This window comes from Botryllus schlosseri, chromosome 14 (assembly GCF_051294905.1).
Source record: "Botryllus schlosseri isolate E-star chromosome 14, Bs_hap1, whole genome shotgun sequence".
Classification (NCBI taxonomy): Eukaryota; Metazoa; Chordata; class Ascidiacea; order Stolidobranchia; family Styelidae; genus Botryllus; species Botryllus schlosseri.
Window position 1 is genome coordinate 15,190,104 of NC_137249.1, and position 16,734 is coordinate 15,206,837.

Genomic DNA, 16,734 nt, shown 5'->3' on the forward strand with positions numbered 1-16,734 from the left:
GGAGAATACTATCTGCATATCACGTTTGAACTGGAGCGAATGTAATTCAGTCAACACAGAAAATACAACAAAACAACACTTTTCTTGCGCAGCAACTTCTACAAGACTTCTCGCCCCGCCATCCCACGCGCACCTGCCGCACCTCGCTGCCCTGTTAGCAACAACGACTAAATCACCGTCTGTACTACTAGATCCATATCCGCCGAACGAGAATCAATCTCTGAACAACAGTTGCGCGCAAAATAGAGAGACGCTTACGAGAGTGACTGGCCGCGCGTTTCCACACAGCCCATCAAATTAACCGGCTGTCCGCTGTCCTGAGAAATTCATTTTTCGCTAACCGCCGTAATCCTCTGCGACGGCCGTATTAATCCGTCGCTGTACATTTGCGCATATCAAAGTCGCCACGGGTCGCCTACACCAGTGAACGGGTCGCCTACACCAGTGAACGAAACACTAACATATTGAGCCGGGATTACTGCTATTAATCCGTTCCAGGCGGACGCCGTTGAATTACGGACTCGGGAAACAACCACCTATCGCGTTGTTAACATCTGACTACTAACCAGTGGGCCTACTTACAATGACAACTCAGAAAACTAACCGTGACTAGCACCTTCGAAAAAGGAAGTTCTCAAACAGCGCTTTCTCTCTAATTACATACGTAACGTTGCATACAATGTCATACTAATTGATTTCGCGAACAATACATTGACTTGATAAGCACTGCATTTTCTGAGATCATCACACTGCCATCTGACTTGTCGAAGTTCTCTACGCGACACGCACAAACTTACGGGAACTTTAAATCTCTCTGAATTCTGACTGCTCGCTCCAAAGTCAAAACAATGCCTCTCCAATTCCGCAACGCTCCAAACGCGCGGCGAACACTCAGCCTGACTGTACCTCTTCGGATTAATGATTGTCATCATCATCCAAACGAATGGCATTAGAGAACGACACCCGCCTGTGACTTGCGCTAAACTAAAATCACGTTTTCCGGTATCAGCTCCGCGGGCTGACGTCGAGCGGCGTATAAGCGCCGCGCGCGCTGGCTACCAAGTTTTTATAAGCAGGATATGACGATGCATCGCGATGCGCTAGCAGGAATGCGCGACTGAGCCCGAGAGAGACAGCAGGGCTTGCGCGGTGTCAGAACATTTTCCGCCAGCACGCTGTAAGACCATTTCGAAGAAACGCCCGTTTCCGGCGCGAGATGAGGCAGCGTCCGAATGACGGTATCGCGAATAAACGAAGACGTCGGGTGACTGTGCGGAAGGTTCACGGAACAAAGGCAAAAAAAGCGAGTACGGAGGAAAGTTACACGTCCGGCGGTAAATTATTTATTGATTGGGTGCATATGGCGCACGAGAGAGTTGAACTACATTCGGGGATAACCGTCGGGCGAATCGATCCCACAGTTTTCGGCGGATACCTCGTATGGCACTGTCTCTGCGCGGAAAAAATACCCGCGTGTCGCAAGCGAGATAAAATGCAGACAGCGGCAAAAGATGCGATTCACAAAATATGAAAGGTAACATTTTATTTTACCTGGGCTTTTTCCAGCATGGCAAATAGATCGTCGTGTCCCTGAAATAGGAAGACACAAATTAGTCAACGCATATGCAACGCGTGTTTGGTGGGTAAGTCGTTTCGACATATGCGGTCACCAATGCACGTTACAGCACAGTACAAGTGTAATTAGGCGTGCAGCGTTTTTTTACGCAACCAAACAATTCAATCAATGAAGAAGTGAAATTAGGGGACATAAATATTTATATTGAAATAAACCCGAATATTTTCGGCCGACAGGGGTAATCGGGTGCATTTCAATATGGGTTGATTAGGAATAGGAATAAGACGTTTTACATGATCGTATGTATACTGAAGTTCAATACATCGAAGAGTATCTTCTAACATAATATCGTATATTTTCGTCATGTTTACAGCACACACAAGACAAGAGCAAGATCAAGTTTTCTTATTTTCGTCGTGATTTGCATGCGTGGGAATTAGTAGGGCATAAGAAACGTCGAAAACCTCAATTCTCAACCGGATAGTATCAGTGACGCCAAGCAATAAACAGCATTACAGCCGCGAAACGGTCAATCTATTATTCACAGATTCGCGATAAGAGAAACACACGCACTGCAGTTGAACCCACCTGGAAGCTGTCGATGGACTGCATTTTTCCGGACATACCGTCGGACTGCGTGCACGGCTCGCAACTCAAACCGCCCTCTGCGTCCCTCCTGCGGTAAGGAATTCAACGTTCAGATACAACGATCATACGCCAGTCAGTCACGTGACTCATGACACCACCGAAATAAAGAAGGATCGAATTCAAGGCAGGCGCTACAGGCAAATCCGTGTCGACTTTCATATGTGCATTTCGAAGCGTAGCTATGAAACGCTGTGCGTTATGATTGCCGCTAGCGCGCACATAGCAATCTGTCTATGATATTTTCGAACGAATAGAATATTATGTCTTTAACTAATTAGTAATCATAGCGTTTTGCCACTGCCGCAATCTGGAATCCCACTGTTCAGAGTTATTCCAGTTTTTGCACCCTTGGTGCAGTACCCGACTTCCGTGGCTCATGATATCAGAAACGGCGCATGTTCACCTAGCGTGAACTGGCGTAAGTGCGTTCGACTATAGATAACTAGTTATAAATAGTTATCTATAGTTCGACATATGACCTCACACAATAACAATCACAGTATCAGCGACGTGAAAATTCGACGTTATTAAGATCGAGCCCTGTCACGTCAGACTGGGGTGGATGAGACGTGAAGAGACCCGGTTCGAGTACTTAGTCGTATGGCATTTCGACGTCTTCCAATCTGTTCATTACACCGCATTGTGTGTACCATCATCTAACGCATATAATAGAATCGCTGATTATTAGTATTATTTTTATTTGCATTTGCTGATAACGACTGATAGCGCCCGTTGCGACATCCTCCTTATCTGTTCATTACATCGCATTGTGTCTGCGTATGGAACTGTACATTGTGTTTTCAGCGGATAAATAATAGAACCCGCTGATGATGATTATCGGTATTCGTTGATAACGGCATTTGCAGATATTCCGCACACAGCTTAATAGATAACCGTTAACATAATTCCACAATGACACCGATAACGACCAGTGATAATACGCATAATTCATAACCACCACCACCAAAAAATCTCTCTATACTCCAGCCGCGCGCAGCAATCCGTTACCTCCCATTCTGCGCCGCAAGCGCGGACGCGAAAGCCGCAGCGGCCGCGGCTTTTTCCGCCTTCCCCTTCGGTACCGAGTGCTTCTGCAGAGACCCGATAAAACGGGTTGATATCTTGATCGACCGCTTCACCGGCATGTCGCCTTCTTCGCTGACCAAGTCCTCCGCGCTGTCCTGTTGTTTCAAAAGCTCCGGAGACGACTCGCTGGCCGACACCGCGCACCTGCGCCTGCCCAGTCGCGCGGCAGGCGGCGGGTTCGAGTCTGTGCCTATGAAACTTTTCACGCGCCGCGCCGCCGATGTGCTGGCCACACGTTTCAGCACTTGGGGCGGTTTTGAGTCCTCGTGACTGGAATGGCTCCGCTGCAAAATCTGCCGGTATCGGGCATACTTCTCCAGGGACGGGTACCAGATGATCCTACTACTTCTCGTGTCCTCGCTGACACTGTAGCGTAGTACGGTAATGCGCAGGGTTCCAAAGTAGCAAAATAAAGAGACACCGCGTTAGCGGGAGAAGATCCAAAAACGGCGACTCCCAACAACAACGCTAGCGACCTTAAAGCTCGTGAAAACGGCGCAGCGAATATACTCAATTAGTTTTTGCCGTTTCCGAACGAAAAACTAGCTCACATCACAAATACGCGTCTTTTGTGACGAACAAAAACCAGTCCCGACTGTACCGTCGCACACGCAAAACTATATTTGCGGACAGTAATCTTGCCGCGAGAACTCTTTTTATTCGATACGATTCATCGTTTACTGCCCGTCACGAATTCGTTAGGTTACAGAACGCGACCACCTGCTATGCCATGTCGTTTATAGGGGCGTGCACAATGATTCGGGTACTCTAATACGAATCAAGTATGCATTGTCATGATTCGAGTCGCGTAGTGGGAGTCTGTTTTCGAGTACTGACATTGTATGCCCCTTTCCACGAATAATTATATTCTTATTGTCGATGAGACTTATAGTCTTAATGCTTTTTTCCACCGTGGAATTCTTGAAACCTCGATTGGTCGCATCACAACATTAAAAATACCTAAACCTGGTGACTAGATTGTGATATCAGTCCCGGTAATAAGATCGCTCTCTCTTCGATCACAGCTTTTCAAAAAGCCGATTCAGCACGCAGCATTCGTCAGATCAGCGATAAGATAACCGCAGGACGCAAACTCCGTCGACTAATCGCTGCTACTAATTTGGCATTATCAATTATCTCGATTAAGCGTGACAGAGCAGGATACAAAAGTCAGCGTTTGCTATTAACGCTTCTCAGAACACGACGTCGAGTATGCAAATTAGCTAGCAACCGACAGCAAATTAGCAGCTGCAACGGGGTCACCTCCTACCAAAACAGCCACAAACGAAATTTAACCAAAAGTAAGTCTCCAACATCTAGCTACACCATCGGATACCCGCAAATGAATGCAGAACAAAAAGTTAATGATTTCCGATCCGCGAAGTTAATCCAAAACGCCATGCAATCATTATGCTCCATACGATAAGCGCATCAAACGTGTTATCACAAAATCGATCACCAACGATTCATATCGCCTTAAAACCGTGGTAATGCAATTGCAGGCAATAAATGACTGCAAATCTCGCATACTCAACATGGAATAATGGTCCATCTCCTCACAGCACCAACCAAATTATCAAAACGACTCCGCACCTTAATAAAATCCGCGTTTATGCAAATTACAATATAATGTTCCGAACGATTACACACGACCTACTAAGTTCTCGCCCGAAATTATCGACCGCCGGTGAAAATAACTTCTGGTCCTACTGCTCGCGCGTGCTCGGGTCAAGGAAATCACGTTTCATTTCCTGGTTTCACGCCAAAATAGTTACAACGATCAGTTTTCGGGAAGTATGGGGGCAGTAATGCATCCTCACCTGCCGGGTGAAAATAACAACTATGCGCTGATATTATCGACAAATGAATTATTAAAGTCCCCAGCAGTAGTATAGATATTAATTTGGTAATGATCGAAGCGTTCGCGGGCCACATATCACCGTCAACGGGCCCCACAGCAATAACAACACTATCGATTCAATTTTGCGTCACTCCATGTATAACGACATAAGTTAATATAAGACTCCGGATGCATCATTATGACATACATCTCTCAGTAGGTTTCCACTACACGCACGACGCTTTTTGCGACATAGCCAGCGTATAAATTAGATTTTCGGGCGTGCGATGCCAAATAATTGATTAATTATTCATTTCCGCGAGCACGCCCGAGCAAAAAAGTGGTATATTCACGACAATATTATATCCTGGTTGAGTAATGTTTGCCGATTCGAGCGCATCGGTAATAATGACATATTATCCAGGGAGAGGTATAGGCGACATATTCAATTGGCATTAGCACGTTCTGTTAACGCGGTAAACATTGAGAGCAAAGACAACAAAGAACTTGTACCAACAAATGATATTAAGGCAAACACTACAATAAGAATAAGCATATTTCTGGTCCTTGTGTCGAGATAATGAAATATGACATGCCGACTACACCCAACGGTCCAACGAGATACTAGGTTCAAATCGTCAATTTTCCAACATTACAGTCCAAAATAAAATCACATTCAGAAGTTGGTCTGATATATTCATGACGCCATAACAGTCCCACAAAGAAGTCATCGTTAAAATCCCGCATTATTCAAAAAGTCCGGATTTCATAATCATAAACAACGGCACTACTATCGCAGCACCAACCTATTATACAAGCAAATTGAACTGGAAATTTGGTGGTATAGATAAAATATATTTTCCTGACTCTCGGGCCCTGTCAGATATGGATAGAATATCGACACAGCAGCGAATTTTTGTTAACTAGCTGGGTATAGCGTGTCACTACAATTCCTACTTTGAATTCGGAGTATGGAGACCCCAGATATTTTTGCTGATACCATGAGAACTTGAAACACTCATCGTACATAATCTGATATCTGCCATTGACGAGCGAGGTACCTTGCACTTAGAGCTAAAATTATCCACTTATCCACTCCAGATCGACATAATGCCCGCGTAACGCTTCTACGCAAAACACAACAAGCCTAAATATTGTAAACTCCATATCAACAAAAATTCCAACACCGCTGCTCCTCCCTTACGATAGCTGACCCATGTATGTATGTAGGAGTAGGTACAATGTATAGAACACAACCTCGCACCAACGCGCTCCTTGGGCGGTTGCTAACTCCAGGCAGCTGCGGTGCGACAGAGATCTCCCATGAGGCGTACGTAAACAACCTAGGCTCGACGCGTAAATTTAAGCTAACACGACCATCGCGCCAAGACGTGAGCGCTGTTATCAAGACAAAAAGTTAATAGTTAACAGCTCAGTGTCGAATATCGCAACTCCACAGCCATAATTTGGAACCGCTCAACTATCGCTTGGGTTCAAGCGGCGATAACCTATATTACGCATCCAAACGGGAATTCCAGCTCGCAATCGATAACCGCACGGCTGGAATGCCGGTAGCAAGCACTCCTAATGCGCCATATGGGATACTTTCCACGCTTTAGCTACGGCAAACCAACGCTAAATCCCCAATTCCGCAAGAACAGCACGTCCGAAACACCCATCACATTCGTCAGGATTAGGTAGCGTTACCATAATACACACGAATAGGACAACAATGACTCAAGTGTTCTGACACAATGGCATTCAAATTTCAGAGCGGAGGTGCATTGCACACATTCATTACTAATTGTACTGGGGTTATAACGTGACTTGCCCCCTCCCCAACGTTGATTCCAATCGAAATTGAGGTTCAGGTACGTGGCGCAGTGATCAATGTTTTTCACTAGCGTGTACAGCGTGAACACTGAACATACGAAAATGCAAAGAAGCACCCCGGATTGAACCTAGTAGAGTCATGGCCTGACCGAAAGACACAGGGCAACAGTCAACACGGCCCATTCCACGAACGCATATTTCATAACCAGGTAAGTATGATGTTTGGTTCCTCAACGTCCACTTCTTTCAATATGGGTAGTGACAATCGTGATCTATGACTTGCAGTGTGTTTACGGATATTTTTATGATTAACGCTATACACTGCTCGAGTTATGTAACCTTCTCCCACACAACTACTCCAATGAAGATGTCGAGAAACGCAGGTAAATGCTCACAACACACCATATCGCGGGGGTTATTACAGCTAATTCGGCGTGTAACACCAAGATGTTATTCATAATTCATGACTGCTACTGTCTACTAGCAAGATAGCACACTGACATTAATCACCTAATGAGTAATTTTAGCGTATGAGTTCATTAAAGGCGTCCCTTACATGGTTCGTCACTATAGTGATTAGCGCAGCACTTGAAGAAGACCAATTGAGAAAGTAACTGTAGTTTGTTAAGATGACCCAATCGATCCTATCTATACAGACAGAGTGCGCGCGGCTCAGTGAAGCCAGGCCGTGTACTTCGCGTTTAATTGGGTACCCGCAAAGAGAACAGTAGGCCATTGTGAGCAATCCTATTTCAAAATCATGATACGCAAAAAAAGCTAATCAAACCCTACGGACAAACCACATCGCTGGCAGATCATGTAATGTTCTGGTGCAGGTACCCGTTAGTAATGGGGGAATACTACATGACGAAGTTAACCATGATCAACCAAGCCAGAGGCTAGAGGCGAACAATCGAGAACCATTTTATATTTCTGTGTTTAATGTTCTACCTCAGAAGACATTTCTCCATGATACAGCCATCTAGCTGTCACCTAGTTTAAGCGGTGGCGGTGAAAACTTTATTCAGGTCACGAGATGACGTCATGTTCTATTACAAAGCGCGAAAATCACTTTTACACCTCGTAATCCACCTCTGTTTTGTTATTAGTCAATCGCAGCCGCGTAAAAATAGATGAGATTAGGATTGTTGACTAAATTTCACAGAAAGTACCTACAACATACAGGTGGCTCTTATGTATGACGCGGCGCATCTCAAGAATTTCCTTATAAGGAATCCGTAAATCTTGGTCGAGACAGGGTTACCAATACCATAATATCTATTATCTACGGTTTGGATTCGTAATTTCGAGATCCCTCGGCATAGTTAGCATTATTCAATTCTTGTGTCTTCATATGCATATTACGTAACATCCCTTCATCTTATTGTCCACTGCCGTGATTACACACTACAGTTTTTAATAATCGCACGGGATCGACACATCAAGAATATTGCGATCGTAATTCCCACATTATCCCGGCACGTCAGGAATTAGCTTCGCAGATGCAGGCGCACAATACCGATAAGGATATGCGTCACTTGTTCTACGACTTTACAAAGGGGCAATTGCGGACAATAATTTTTATTTGACCCTAGAGAAACATAAGGTGTCGTAATCACTGTCGATTCGTAGTGAAAGCTTATGAAACGAAACGTGCAAAATCCAAACGCGTTTCCGCATGACGTGAAAATTAATTTCGGTGAATAAATACGAGGCACCAACTCGCTAGGTGGCTAGCACGCGCGACTCCGAGATAAGCCAGCAGCTGGTAACTTACAATGTACTGTACAGTGCATAGGTCAGGCCAGATTTGTAGCAATGCCATTAGCGATTTTATACATATATTTATATTATGTTAAAATCCATTACGCATCGACCGTCCAAGGCATCAATGCCGGCAAATCGATAGTCTTTATACAGATGTGAGAGCATAATTGAACCCAGCAAATATATTTTGTGCGCATTCAACCGAGTATAATTCGTAATTCGTCTAGGGATGATGGATAAAGAATACCGCAGAGTCAAACGAAGCACAATATCTACGTATGTAAAACATAGCATTAGCCTCATTACAGATCGCGTCGCACAAGCGTATCAATTGGCCGGGCGCATAAGTACCATCAACATTTGCGGGCATCTAATCGGTATGTTTCAATGTTTTGCGAAAACAAAATTGGCAAATCGCGGTAAGTTTGTTTTTTGAAAATGCTGGAAACCTACGACTCGGTTACAGAGCATTTACAAACATATCATGCCGAACGGCTGACGGCAGTAGACGCGCTGCTTTGCAACAATCATAATTTTGAACACATCAAATGATCTCCGCGCAAAAAATTGATGCTAACAGGTATTAATCACCGCTTCCGTATAATTAAACGCAGTGACTCAACGTAAGTTGCGGTACTTTAAACGTAAGCGTAGCTAGACTTTAATCGCACGTTACGCGCACAGTTCGCCTCAAAATCCGCCCAAAACGAAGCCAGTTCGCTAACTCATTCATTAGTTACATCAAACCAGACAGGGCATCTGCCAGTTCGCAGCGAACAATTGACTGGTCGATATCAAAGCGTTACTGCGCGTGCAACTGTTATGCATACTATGACGTAAATAAACTAATTCCTGTATCACTCCACGCAAAGGGAAGTTGAGTAAAGTACACTGCAGAATAGCCTACAATCATCAATCGGTATTCCCCAACGAATTTGAGGCATTAACTGTAAAATGTTAATACCATACGAAATACCGTATATTAAACATCTTGTGGCATACAGCGAGAGCATTCGGACAATGTCCTATCGATTCGATAGGACCTCGTGACAACAATATGTAAATGCCTGATGGGTACAAGCTCTCGTGTCATTGGCATAGCTCTTGTGACAAACTGGGTTCCGAAGAACTATTGAACCGCAACGTCAGTAGTAACGCATACTAATTCAACAGGTACGGTATGATAAGAACCATCGTCGCGTGTTATATAACAAGATGCCGAGTGCAGAATTACGGCAGTTAACGGAAGAATTCGAATCTAAAATTTGCGCGGTTTTCACGAGACGTTAAGGTCGAGTAGGATTGTTGTATGAGTTGCGAGTAGGATTGTTGTATGAGTTGGTCATCGCAATTCCATCTGTACCTCCTATTCGTTATCGCCGGCAAGTAAGTTACGTCATCCTCGTCGGTGAGTCCAGTTGCAGAGGCCGGGCGTCGTTCAATTTCACAATCCTCCATCGCAAAGTTCGTTAGCTACCAGACTCAATACTACAGTAGAGCACCTTGCTGAATGTTCAGAACAGAATGGCCACAGTAATATGAAGTCCGTCGATAACCTGCACTGACTTGCGACAACGCTATTTTCAAAGGCCGAAAGAAGTTCTACGCAATCGGCTTTCAAGACACACCAGTTAGCCCCCCGCCAGCCTCAGTTACACGAATAATTGCCTCATGATCCCCCAGACAAGTCTAGCGGTCGCGTAGCGCTCTTTTTCTCCCTGCAATCCGCGCTAAGTATTCTCCCAATCGATGCATGTCAAATAGCCTATCAAAAATCCTTCTCGACTAATGCACCTGGCGTGTAGAGCGGGCAAAGAGGCCGGCTGACAAATACTCATGCGTAGTGCGGCGCGTGCAATACGCTCCGTGTTAAAGCGTAGAGGAAGTGTTGTCAAAGATAAACAGTTCCGTTTCATCGCAGAGGTAGGCGGGACTGCCACAAGAGTCACGCTTGAATAATGATCCAACTCTCAACAGTCGGCACTTATCATACAATTGGTCGCTGGGCCAATAATAATTATTGACTATTCGCGTCGATACAAAGACCCTAACCGCCGATACAATATCCATAAAGGTGCAGCCTAATTCAAACCCACGGCGCTGCCAACATGTCACACACTCACGACCACAGGGGTGCCTTTATTTTGTACATGCAAGCTAATGAAAAGCTAATGCAGCTAATGAAAAGCTAATGCAGCTAATTAAGCTAATGAAAAGCTAATTAAGCTAATGAAAAGCTAATGAAAAGCTAATTAAGCTAATGAAAAGCTAATTAAGCTAATGAAAAAGTAAGCTATTGAAAAGTAAGCTAATGAAAAGCTAACTAAGCTAATGAAAAGCTAATTCAGCTAATGAAAAGCTAATTCAGCTAATGAAAAGCTAATTAAGCTAATGAAAAGCTAATGAAAAGCTAATTAAGCTAATGAAAAGCTAATTAAGCTAATGAAAAGCTAATTAAGCTAATGAAAAAGTAAGCTATTGAAAAGTAAGCTAATGAAAAGCTAATTCAGCTAATGAAAAGCTAATTCGGCTAATGAAAAGCTAATTAAGCTAATGAAAAGCTAATTAAGATAATGAAAAGCTAATTAAGCTAATTAAAAGCTAATTAAGCTAATGAAAAGCTAATTAAGCTAATGAAAAGCTAATTAAGATAATGAAAAGCTAATTAGGCTAATTAAAAGCTAATTAAGCTAATGAAAAAGTAAGCTAATGAAAAGTAAGCTAATGAAAAGCTAATGAAGCTAATGGAAAGCTAATGAAAAGAACGCTAATGAAAAGCTAATGAAGCTAAAAGCTAATGACTCTAATAACTATGCTGTAGCACGGGGTCCTTTCGACCCACCTGGCGGGAGCAGACCTTTTAACGTGGCCCATGCATTTCAAAGGGGAGTTTGGACTTTGAAAATTTTCGAGCTCGCCTATACTTTAACGTGGGCGACATAACTGCCGCAACTTTGCCGCGTGTCGCCTACCCCAAAACACGCGGCGCTATGGCAAACCGGCTATTCTTGCTCGGATCGGTCCCAGATTTCGTGTGAGCCTAGTCGTGGGGGGTGTTTGGCCGATAATTTTTTTTTTAAGTTTCCGAAAATTTTTTCGGACTTCAATTTTTTTTCAATTTCGTTGCCATGTTAATTGTTAAAGGATAGGGAAGTTGGAGTTGGTCGTTTTTTCGATAAAAAAAAATTTTTAATTTTTTTCTCGATTCTCACTTTTCTGGTATCGTTCGACGCAGCGGACGCAGTACAGTAATCTACCGCTTAAGTACGCACCCGTTTGAGTTCGCATCCCAGATAAGTACGCAAAAATTCTTCACAATTGCTGGGTTCAGCTATTTCAACAGCAAGCACCATAACTGAATGTCAGGAAAACACTGCTTGAACATATCGTGCAAAGTCATTTAATGCATATTTTGCATTCTTTGTTGCTTGACTTCCAATGTCACCTGTCTCAGTTTTCGCTGAATGCAATTAAATGTGCTTTTGAGGTTGTCATAAGCACCTCCTGCTTGATCTTGTAAGGCAGAACACAACAACTGATCCTCAACTTCAAACACTTTATTATGAAGTCGTGCAAAGCCATGAAAAACGATGCTGTTTTCGACAGGTGCAGAATCGTTGCTTACGCTAGCCTCGTCGTCGGTGTCATCATTTTTAGTCTGCATCGGCCAAGAATTCTTTTTTAATTTTCCAAAACTTTCGGCTTCGTCTCGTTGCGGCGCTTCCAACGAGGGGTCGAGCTTGGGGCTGGGCATCACAGGAGCCGAGCTATAACACGAAACGTCGTATCTCGGCTCCTGTGCGTCGTAAAGCTAAGCGACTAGTCGATTTGAGCTCCTGATCACAGAACGAGGATAAAAATCTGAAATATTTCTGCAACCTCCTAAAGCCACGCCGCGGGTACCGGCGTGTTCTACGTGTACTGCGTCCGCTGCGTCGAACGATACCAGAAAAGTGGGGATCGAGAAAAAAATTTAATTTTTTTTTATCGAAAAAACGACTAACTCCAACTTCCCTATCCTTTAACATGGCAACGAAATTGAAAAAAAATTGAAGTCCGAAAAAATTTTCAGAAAATTTTTTCAAAAATTTCTCGGCCAAACACCCCTCATGACTAGGCTCACACGAAATCTGGGACCGATCCGAGCAAGTATAGCCGGTTTACCATAGGGCCGCGTGTTTTAAGGTAGGCGACGCGCGGCAAAGTTGCGGCAGTTATATCGCCCACGTTAAAGTATAGGCGAGCTCGAAAATTTTCAAAGTCCAAACTCCCCTTTGAAATGCATGGGTCACGTTGAAAGGTCTGCTCCCGCCTGGCGGGTCGAAAGGTCCCCGTGCAACAGCATAGTTATTAGAGTCACTAGCTTTTAGCTTCATTAGCTTTTCATTAGCGTACTTTTCATTAGCTTACTTTTTCATTAGCTTACTTTTCATTAGCTTACTTTTTCATTAGCCTAATTAGCTTTTCATTAGCTTAATAGCTTTTCATTAGCTTTTCATTAGCTTAATTAGCTTTTCATTAGCTTAATTAGCTTTTCATTAGCTTAGTTAGCTTTTCATTAGCTTACTTTTCAATAGCTTACTTTTTCATTAGCTTAATTAGCTTTTCATTAGCTTAATTAGCTTTTCATTAGCTTAATTAGCTTTTCATTAGCTTTTCATTAGCTTAATTAGCTTTTCATTAGCTTAATTAGCTTTTCATTAGCTTAGTTAGCTTTTCATTAGCTTACTTTTCATTAGCTTACTTTTTCATTAGCCTAATTAGCTTTTCATTAGCTTAATAGCTTTTCATTAGCTTTTCATTAGCTTAATTAGCTTTTCATTAGCTTAATTAGCTTTTCATTAGCTTAGTTAGCTTTTCATTAGCTTACTTTTCAATAGCTTACTTTTTCATTAGCTTAATTAGCTTTTCATTAGCTTAATTAGCTTTTCATTAGCTTAATTAGCTTTTCATTAGCTTTTCATTAGCTTAATTAGCTTTTCATTAGCTTAATTAGCTTTTCATTAGCTTAATTAGCTTTTCATTAGCTGAATTAGCTGCATTAGCTTGCATGTACAAAATAAAGGCACCCCGACCACAGTCGGTCACGAACTAAGCAGGATTCGATTTATAGCAGGATCTACATCGCGCAATAGATTTAACGAACCTAATGGCATATGACGTCAGATCACGTTATATATACATTAAGCCATACTGTGTTGTTCCCCCGTTATGCCAATGCAGGTAGGTGGCAAATATTCAGCAAACTACCACGCCCCGTAATCGACATCATCACAGCACGGGATATCCGTAAGATATAATCGATTCCAGCCTCTCCGACCAGGCGATGTAATCAATTTTAACCACATTAACAGACTAAAAATAATTTACTGAGTCGTTAAAATCTCATGCAGTCGTTCCTGTACAGCTGGCAACGTTTCTCAAATCCATTTCATCAATTTTCATGATCCCAACCGAGTAGCTAGGGTTACTATTTTCGCGCGCCGCAATGACACGCGCCACACAAACGAAAATTGTTGTTGGGATACTTTCCAGTCACTGAGGGAACCTTGAAACCCAGACACGAGATAGTATTGCATTCAATACATGCAACAGATGGTTTCCCGCGCGCCCACGCTGAAATATTATAGTATCAAACGACCTGTAGCATAATCTCAAATCGAAACGACGTATTACTGTCAGCTAACCTGAGATAATTGATATAAATGAGTCATGTAACTGGCATTATTTACTTCACAGTAGCATAATAAGTTATTGGACACTTTATCATGTTATTTATTACTTTATATGATTTATTACTTTATTATTTTTATTTGGACACTGCAAGTCCTTATTACTGTTATGACGTCATAATGAGTGCTAGTGCTACTACAATACTCGTCTAGGAATCGAATCGATTTTGCCCACTCCTAAACCAATTATATTCGCCAACTACAGAACGCACCGGGCGCAATGACACCATTACAGACAATCCCATCTTACGAATATAACACCAACCTTGCAACGGACGACAATCTCTCTAAAATCACCCCCTCTTCGATAACAACCGAGTTCGTTGCTTTCAAATTGGAACTATTCCTTTTTCCGGCCTTACGCCGACGCAGTGAAGGAGACAGGGCCGACCACCAGGGCGACCCCTTCAAATTCACTTCAGAGTCCATCAGTTGAGGCATGCTCTTAGGCCGTTGCTTCTTGCTGCCTTTGCGAGTTCGTAACACATTCGGTTCTTCATATTTGACTCGCCTGATCACTGCCGAATTCCCGTTTCTTCTCAGCCGTATTCCCACAACTGTATCCATCCGAGCTGTATGTATCGCTCTATCTCAAATTTACACAACTATACAAGCAATCCTAACCTTATCGCTAATAGCAATCCTACACACGCAAGAACAGTTCGTTAAATACCGCGTATCTGTCAGGTCGTGACCGAGTTCTCAACGATAGCTTTCTTTCGCCACCCTCATGACTTCGGTATGACTTCCCAATTCGACGCGAATCATATATTCAGTGCAAAAAAAACTACTAGTCATCACTTCGCGCTTGACGTGTGCAGTACGCAACATCGGTGTGACATTTCACAACTGTCCTTACAAGCCGAAGCCTGCGAATAGGCGACATTCGAAAATAGCACGCCACTGTCAAACATCTAGGTATTAAATCGATGTGTCAATTTGCCTTCACCGCCGGTATGAGCGCTTTACATAGACGTGCAGTTGTTTCACAACCAATTCCCCAGCCGTAACTGAACTCGCACACCGAAGCGAGCCTTTCTTTGTTTGCTTTGAATGAAAACACATGTCCGACCTTAAACTGTTATTAGCGCCCGTCTAATTCCGCTGCAGGGCCGCTAGTCAATAAACTACAACTCTACAAGTGAACGCACGTAATTTCTCCCGACTCTGTAAGCTAAAATCGCGCGGTTTTTCGCTCTAAATACTTCGCATACGATCATTTCGTATTAGATTAGATGGGCGTCGAATAATCGCCAAGCTAGGGTCAGACAGCGTTTCCGCGTATCAAACCGCGCTTCCTGGAATGCTGAAAACGTTGCGAAGATGCACAAGCGGTGTGTCGCATCGACACGGTTTTGCCTTTTTGCCTGATTTCAATGCGTTTACAAAAATTAATGTACAATTGTACATTATACAATGTGCCGTGTCACGCTTACTATACAATAATACATATGCATAACTTGTTCTACCATTACGTACGCCAACGTAAGTTTACCTATTGAGCTACGGCGTTTTCTGATGATAACTGCCGAATTATAAAAGTGTGACGTAACAGGCAGTGTCCTGTAAGTTATCTTCTACCAGTCTGCCGCATCGTAGGCCTAACCAAGGAGCAAGATACCAACACCATCTTCTACTTTGATATCTTCTGGTGCATCGTACGAGTACCAAATGGGGCATTGTCTCATAATTACTCAAAACTACAATTATATTTGTCTCTCACCAACTAAATAACCTTAACGCGTCCAAAACAACAGAACACCTGAACATTGAACAACCACGGCCTAGGAAAATGGCATAACACCGTAATAGCCGCGCCGACACACCGAATAACACCGAATTCATCCTACAACGTTAAACTAATACAATTCATCCACAGTTTTCACACACGTAATTGTAAAACGATCATGGCCGCGCGCAGATAATAAGCGGCGATCGCGCGCAAATTATACACCTTTCTAAAAACCGAAGGCATTTAGGTTTCACTCACCGACTTGTTTTCAGTGTCAGCGCCTGATCGCACCTGAAAATAAGAGGAAAAATTGAATACTTCAAAAAAACGCCCCATTATACGAGCGGCATAATAATCGCGTCGTAATCGTCTCGGCGATAATTCGAAAACCGCAACCGCGAAACCGGCAATTTTACGTAATACGTTATACTTCTTACATTCCGAAACTCTTCATCGCAACGTATAACATCCAATGCCACGGTCAGAGACACTACGGAAATAATAAGCTGCTTAAACAGTA

General features: G+C 43.1%; 1 protein-coding gene across 4 annotated transcripts in view; it reads right to left on the minus strand.

Moving 5' to 3' along the window:
- LOC145455642 (uncharacterized) overlaps positions 1 to 16,734 on the minus strand; it is a 96,932-nt gene that overhangs the window by 13,812 nt on the left and 66,386 nt on the right. For 3 of the 4 annotated variants that reach the window (XM_080333624.1, XM_080333625.1, XM_080333626.1), the window contains 3 exons: positions 16,473 to 16,505; positions 2,165 to 2,252; positions 1,552 to 1,590 (listed from right to left, as the gene is read on the minus strand). In XM_080333624.1, the coding sequence (XP_080189750.1) occupies positions 1,552 to 1,590; positions 2,165 to 2,252; positions 16,473 to 16,505 (160 nt within the window). Of the gene's footprint in view, positions 1 to 1,551; positions 1,591 to 2,164; positions 2,253 to 3,232; positions 3,677 to 14,747; positions 16,447 to 16,472; positions 16,506 to 16,734 lie in introns of those variants that run through there. The other variant, XM_080333627.1, reaches the window with a different exon arrangement.